Consider the following 8,210-nt stretch of genomic DNA (forward strand, 5'->3'; position numbering starts at 1 on the left):
TATTTTCTATCTGGTACATTCTTTATATAGTATCCATGCGTTTATCGCTGCCAAATCGAAAATATTGAAGAATACTTGAAGGGAAAAATACTTGAAAAATATTTGATCCACACCATACTTTGTTTTATTGTAAAAAGCAATGGTCTCTGGAACACGTTTATAATTATCTTCTATTCATACTCCTGTATGTTTGGCATCCTATTCCTAGATTCCCTTGCTTTTAGTTTTATGCACTATGTCCCATTAATTGCACTTTCAATTTCACCTATTACATTTTGCCATATGCTTGGAATGCTTGTCCTTTCATCCTGGGAGACAGAACTAAATAGAATACACACCCTTTTCATGTTATGACACACATTCAGGAAGTGTTCCTCTTCACTATCCCAATATCCTATCTTTCTGCTTCCAATGTATTCAGCACTTTCACTGTCAACTTTGCATTGGCCTAATTCATACTGATTTTCTCCGGAGGTATTCTCAGAACAATCTTCATTGATGTTGACAATTTTGTTAAATATCTTATTATATCTTTTGGATTTACTCATGATTGCTGGAAATGGGGGATTATTCAAAATGAGATAATTCTGTGCCCAAATTCAATTACCCTATTGTAAGTACTTACAATAAGTGGAGACAATATTGGGAAATATCTACGATAACTGAAACTTTTGCAAAACATATTATTTTTGAAAAATCTTTGAAAAACATATTATTTATGAAATCAGCTAAGTGGTCATTTTGATGATTCTTGTAGAGATAGATATACTACTAACAGATTTCAAAAATTAGAAAGCCTAGGAAAAAATAATTTTATGCATAAATTCTTTAAATGAAATGATTAATTTACGATGCAAAGTGGTTAAAACTTATGCTATGGTTTTTGAGATATTTCATTTCAAAGTTAGAAATCCGTCAAATTGACGAGTCCCGTAAATCTAGTGTTAGTGTTATAGTTAACCCAGTGTTAACACTAGGTTTACGGGACTCGTTAGTTTGACGGATTTCGAACTTTGAAATTGTATATCTCAAAAACCATAGCACCAATTTTAGCTATTTTGCATCGTAAATTAATCATTTCATCCAAAGAATTTATACACAAAATTATTTCTTCCTAGGCTTTCTAATTTTTTAAATCTGTATGTAATACAACTATCTCTACGGGACCCGACAAATTGACGAGAAAACGGAAATATGCATTTTTCATTAAAAAATCAGTCTATTCAGATTAAGTCTGAATATTAGGCTTCACGTTTAAATAAATTATTAATAAATAAAGTCCTTTTTAAAATTAATACTAAAAAAATAACAATATAGGCAACTTTTTCGCACTTCTGACGTTGAATGTGACAGCAATGAAGCGTCTGTTCTTTGGCAAATGTTGTCCTTGTTTTCTCCAGTTAATTCCTCGGCTAAACAGAAAATGAATTCCTTTCTGGATATTTTCTATCTGGTACATTCTTTATATAGTATCCATGCGTTTATCGCTGCCAAATCGAAAATATTGAAGAATACTTGAAGGGAAAAATACTTGAAAAATATTTGATCCACACCATACTTTGTTTTATTGTAAAAAGCAATGGTCTCTGGAACACGTTTATAATTATCTTCTATTCATACTCCTGTATGTTTGGCATCCTATTCCTAGATTCCCTTGCTTTTAGTTTTATGCACTATGTCCCATTAATTGCACTTTCAATTTCACCTATTACATTTTGCCATATGCTTGGAATGCTTGTCCTTTCATCCTGGGAGACAGAACTAAATAGAATACACACCCTTTTCATGTTATGACACACATTCAGGAAGTGTTCCTCTTCACTATCCCAATATCCTATCTTTCTGCTTCCAATGTATTCAGCACTTTCACTGTCAACTTTGCATTGGCCTAATTCATACTGATTTTCTCCGGAGGTATTCTCAGAACAATCTTCATTGATGTTGACAATTTTGTTAAATATCTTATTATATCTTTTGGATTTACTCATGATTGCTGGAAATGGGGGATTATTCAAAATGAGATAATTCTGTGCCCAAATTCAATTACCCTATTGTAAGTACTTACAATAAGTGGAGACAATATTGGGAAATATCTACGATAACTGAAACTTTTGCAAAACATATTATTTTTGAAAAATCTTTGAAAAACATATTATTTATGAAATCAGCTAAGTGGTCATTTTGATGATTCTTGTAGAGATAGATATACTACTAACAGATTTCAAAAATTAGAAAGCCTAGGAAAAAATAATTTTATGCATAAATTCTTTAAATGAAATGATTAATTTACGATGCAAAGTGGTTAAAACTTATGCTATGGTTTTTGAGATATTTCATTTCAAAGTTAGAAATCCGTCAAATTGACGAGTCCCGTAAATCTAGTGTTAGTGTTATAGTTAACCCAGTGTTAACACTAGGTTTACGGGACTCGTTAGTTTGACGGATTTCGAACTTTGAAATTGTATATCTCAAAAACCATAGCACCAATTTTAGCTATTTTGCATCGTAAATTAATCATTTCATCCAAAGAATTTATACACAAAATTATTTCTTCCTAGGCTTTCTAATTTTTTAAATCTGTATGTAATACAACTATCTCTACGGGACCCGACAAATTGACGAGAAAACGGAAATATGCATTTTTCATTAAAAAATCAGTCTATTCAGATTAAGTCTGAATATTAGGCTTCACGTTTAAATAAATTATTAATAAATAAAGTCCTTTTTAAAATTAATACTAAAAAAATAACAATATAGGCAACTTTTTCGCACTTCTGACGTTGAATGTGACAGCAATGAAGCGTCTGTTCTTTGGCAAATGTTGTCCTTGTTTTCTCCAGTTAATTCCTCGGCTAAACAGAAAATGAATTCCTTTCTGGATATTTTCTATCTGGTACATTCTTTATATAGTATCCACGCGTTTATCGCTGCCAAATCGAAAATATTGAAGAATACTTGAAGGGAAAAATACTTGAAAAATATTTGATCCACACCATACTTTGTTTTATTGTAAAAAGCAATGGTCTCTGGAACACGTTTATAATTATCTTCTATTCATACTCCTGTATGTTTGGCATCCTATTCCTAGATTCCCTTGCTTTTAGTTTTATGCACTATGTCCCATTAATTGCACTTTCAATTTCACCTATTACATTTTGCCATATGCTTGGAATGCTTGTCCTTTCATCCTGGGAGACAGAACTAAATAGAATACACACCCTTTTCATGTTATGACACACATTCAGGAAGTGTTCCTCTTCACTATCCCAATATCCTATCTTTCTGCTTCCAATGTATTCAGCACTTTCACTGTCAACTTTGCATTGGCCTAATTCATACTGATTTTCTCCGGAGGTATTCTCAGAACAATCTTCATTGATGTTGACAATTTTGTTAAATATCTTATTATATCTTTTGGATTTACTCATGATTGCTGGAAATGGGGGATTATTCAAAATGAGATAATTCTGTGCCCAAATTCAATTACCCTATTGTAAGTACTTACAATAAGTGGAGACAATATTGGGAAATATCTACGATAACTGAAACTTTTGCACACTATCTTTGAAAAACAGATTATTTATGAAATCAGCTAAGTGGTCATTTTGATGATTCTTGTAGAGATAGATATACTACTAACAGATTTCAAAAATTAGAAAGCCCAGGAAAAAATAATTTTATTCATAAATTCTTTAAATGAAATGATTAATTTACGATGCAAAGTGGTTTAAATTTATGCTATGATTTTAGAGATATTTCATTTCAAAGTTAGAAATCCGTCAAATTGACGAGTCCCGTAAATCTAGTGTTAATGTTATTGTTAACCCAGTGTTATCACTAGGTTTACGAGACTCGTTAGTTTTACGGATTTCAAACTTTGAAATTGAATACCTCAAAAACCATAGCACCAATTTTAGCTATTTTGCATCGTAAATTAATCATTTCATCCAAAGAATTTATACACAAAATTATTTCTTCCTAGGCTTTCTAATTTTTTAAATCTGTATGTAGTATAACTATCTCTACGGGACCCGACAAATTGACGAGTAAACGGAAATACGCATTTTTCATTAAAAAATCGATCTATTCAGATTAAGTCTGAATATTAGGCTTCACGTTTAAATAAATTATTAATAAATAAAGTCTTTTTTTTAAATTAATACTAAAAAAATAACAATATAGGCAACTTTTTCGCACTTCTGACATTGAATGTGACAGGAATGAAGCGTCTGTTCTTTGGTAAATGTTGTCCTTGTTTTCTCCAGTTAATTCCTCGGCTAAACAGAAAATGAATTCCTTTCTGGATATTTTCTATCTGATACATTCTTTATATAGTATCCACGCGTTTATCGCTGCCAAATCGAAAATATTGAAGAATACTTGAAGGGAAAAATACTTGAAAAATATTTGATCCATACCATACTTTGTTTTATTGTAAAAAGCAATGGTCTCTGGAACACGTTTATAATTATCTTCTATTCATACACCTGTATGTTTGGCATCTTATCCCTAGATTCCCTTGTTTTTAGTTTTATGCACTATGTCCCATTAATTGCAATTTCAATTTCACCTATTACATTTTGCCATATGCTTGGAATGCTTGTCCTTTCATCCTCGGAGACAGAACTAAATAGAATACACACCCTTTTCATGTTATGACACACATTCAGGAAGTGTTCCTCTTCACTATCCCAATATCCTATCTTTCTGCTTCCAATGTATTCAGAACTTTCACTGTCTACTTTGCATTGGCCTAATTCATACTGATTTTCTCCGGAGGTATTCTCAGAACAATCTTCATTGATGTTGACAATTTTGTTAAATATCTTATTATATCTTTTGGATTTACTCATGATTGCTGGAAATGGGGGATTGTTCAAAATAAGATAATTCTGTGCTCAAATTCAATTACCCTATTGTAGGTACTTACAATAAGTGGAGACAATATTGGGAAATATCTACGATAACTGAAACTTTTGCACACTATCTTTGAAAAACAGATTATTTATGAAATCAGCTAAGTGTTCATTTTGATGATTCTCGTTGAGATAGATATACTACTAACAGATTTCAAAAATTAGAAAGCCTAGGAAAAAATAATTTTATTCAGAAATTCTTTAAATGAAATGATTAATTTACGATGCAAACTGGTTAAAATTGGTATTATGGTTTTTGAGATCGTTCAAAGTTCGAAATCCGTCAAATTGTCGAGTCCCGTAAACCTAGTGTTAATGTTGTTGTTATTTTTTTAGTTATAATTTAAAAAGATGACTTTTTATTTATTAATAATTTATTTAAACGTGATGCCTAATATTGTTCCTTTCAAATTTAATTTGAATAAATCGATTTTTTAATGAAAAATGCGTATTTTCGTTTACCCGTCAATTTGACGGGTCCCGTAGAGATAGGTATATACGAAATACTCGTAAACCTAGTGTTACGAAATTGCTTACGCATTTTCAAATGACAATAAATATATTTTCATATTCTCGAAATATTCTTCATATTCTCGAAAAGAACTGAATATAACCTGACATTTAGAACTTCTCTACAAAGCAACAAATATAAAGATAATACTGTGTCCGAATATTAACATCAGTAACTGTAATAAGCTACAGAATATACATTGGCAATGATAAAAAATCGCTTGCAATTATGCTAAGCTGTGTTGAAGATTCAGAGTATAAGGAATATGGAAACAGAATGTCATTTGGGAAACGCTCATGGCAGATGTTATTTGCATAAAATTGTTAAAGTTTGCTTGTACAATATTTACAGTGCTGCCTGATGAAGACCCCACATGTGTATCGTGGGACATGATGCAACATGATGCTTCTCTTTTAGGAACGCAGTTTAATCTGTCAACGAACATGGATGCAATTTTACCCGGATATTGAGAAGGGTATCAACGTCATGACATATCTGGTAGATATTTATCATTGTAAAGCTCCATTTTTGTCGAGGGTCTGTTTTTGACATTGCCTGTAATTTCCGTAATAGTACATTGTAGTATACTATATATTATGTATATATTGATATATTATATATATTATATATCATACATATTATATATATTAAGGAACTGTGTTACGAAATTTTTTTATTTAAAATAAAAATAATTAAATCTCATTACTGATCGTTATGAATAATTAAAATATTAGAGTATTTTTTTTATGTGGATTTAAATTCAGAGAAGGTATTATGAATATTATTGGAAACAGAAATTTAGCATTTGGGAAATGTCAGAGATGTTTTGTATTTCATGTATGCAGATGAATTATTTAAAAAAAAATGTTATTATTTTTATATTCCTATACCATACCAGAGTATTTGGATTTTGTGTCTACAATATATAAATCCCTTCTATGCTTAACAGAAATAACAATCTCGTTAGCCATTATGGTAGCTATTTTATTTGTAAATACAATTCGTTTTCCATTTGCTGTTACTTTTGATACTGAGATTAAATTTGCTTTTAATTCTGAAATGTGTTTTCCAGTTGAAAGTTTGCAAATTCATTTTTATATAGCTAAATAATATTGCAGTATCTTTACCTTCATGTTCAGCTAACTCATCATTTGCTAATTTCACCTTTTGATTTTTGATTTGCTCTATAGATTCAAAACAGTTTATGTCACCGACTATCTTCATCCCTAATACTGGAAGCACTTAAACATTGTTCTTCTTCGTGCATTGATTTGCCTTATGTCCACGTTCGTGGCAATAAAAACATTCCATATGTTTTACTTTATTAGCTTTAGTAAATCCATTTTTATTTGAAGAATTTCTATTTTTATCATACCTCGTGTGTTTATTTGGATCTTTCACTTGTAGAACTTTCTAGTGATCATGCATAGCATTTGAATTATGACGAGAATTAGCTTCTTTTAGTAATTTTATCTTAAGCGCATCTGGAGTAAATAAGTGATCCCGCGATTCGATCGCACATCTAAAATTTTCGTATGTATTCGGCATGCTATATAATAATAGGGATAACAATAAATAATCAGCGACTACAATATCCATTTCTTTTAATTTATCCACGCGATTGAAAAAATTATTTAAGTGATCGGACATACTTTCACTACCGGACATTTTCGTGAATAATAATTGCTTTAGGAGCGTAACCTTTCTTGCGGGTTCTTTGAATTCGTAAACCTCTTTCAATTTATTCCATACTTCATGCGAAATTTTGCAATGCTTCGCATGAAATAGCTCACTCGAATTCATGGTAATAATAATATCGGCTTTGGCTTTACCTTCATTTTATCCCATAAAGAGGCTTTATTCGCTGTTTCAGGTCTGATTATTGAACCGTTATTCCACAATTCATCTTTGATGAGTATCGCCTCCATTTGCAATTCCCACGTATCGCTTCCATTTGCAATTTCCACGTATCGCTTCCATTTGCAATTTCCTCGTGTCGCTTCCATTTGCAATTTCCACGTATCGCTTCCATTTGCAATTTCCACGTATCGTAATTTTTATGTTCTTTCGATAAATGTATCATGCGAGCAATTATTATATATTTGATAAAGCGCCCTTACGATATTCAACACTGAATCATTCATCACGCATCCCTTCTTTTTATTTCTAGGTTACTTTCCGCGCTCCTCAATATTATTACTATTAATAATATTTTTAACAAAAATAATAACTAATTGTTGGACCTAGGCCCGTAATTTGTTGTTATTTTTATGTTCGGAGATAGGATCACATTAGTTATTACAATATTGTACGGATAAATCTATCACACCGCTCTGAATCAATAAAAACTTTATTGATCATGCGCTTACGTAGACTGGGGAAAACAAATGAGCGTCTAAAAATATCGATCGACTCTATCTAGAACAATCTTCAGTTACTCCCTTTTGTAACTGGCGCATCCGCATGTGGAAAGCGAGTACGAACTCACGTTGTTATTTTCAAGAAGAAATTATAAATAAAGAAAGTACAACGGTTTGATCCCAAGCATGTTTTAGTTATAGCATAACGAAACCAGTTAAACGTTGGGAAAGTGCATTAAATCATATGCAAATTATTTTTATGAAATATATAATGTTTTGAAGAAACTAAACTAAATTGGTGCAATTAAAGTTTTCTTTCGAGAAAGTTATATTTCAAATGCTTCAATTTATAGTTCTTCAAAGCTTTAATAACTAATTGAAGAATATGTATATTTTTTAAAATAAAATGTTCAAAAAATTCTT

The 8,210-nt window shown here is 31.0% G+C and overlaps 1 protein-coding gene across 1 annotated transcript in view; it reads right to left on the reverse strand.

The window, feature by feature from the left end:
• The window catches only part of LOC100652264, an 18,574-nt gene extending 10,802 nt beyond the window's left edge, over window positions 1-7,772 (reverse strand). The window contains exons 1-6 of the mRNA XM_048406565.1: window positions 6,555-7,772; window positions 6,323-6,481; window positions 5,777-5,982; window positions 4,644-4,858; window positions 4,424-4,451; window positions 4,198-4,277 (exon numbers count right to left, since the gene is read on the reverse strand). Coding sequence (XP_048262522.1) covers window positions 4,198-4,277; window positions 4,424-4,451; window positions 4,644-4,858; window positions 5,777-5,828 — 375 coding nt within the window. The 5' untranslated portion in view covers window positions 5,829-5,982; window positions 6,323-6,481; window positions 6,555-7,772. The remainder of the gene's footprint in view (window positions 1-4,197; window positions 4,278-4,423; window positions 4,452-4,643; window positions 4,859-5,776; window positions 5,983-6,322; window positions 6,482-6,554) is intronic.
• Between the last annotated feature and the right edge of the window lie 438 nt (window positions 7,773-8,210).

The sequence above is a fragment of the Bombus terrestris genome, chromosome 6, assembly GCF_910591885.1.
Source record: "Bombus terrestris chromosome 6, iyBomTerr1.2, whole genome shotgun sequence".
Classification (NCBI taxonomy): domain Eukaryota; kingdom Metazoa; phylum Arthropoda; class Insecta; order Hymenoptera; family Apidae; genus Bombus; species Bombus terrestris.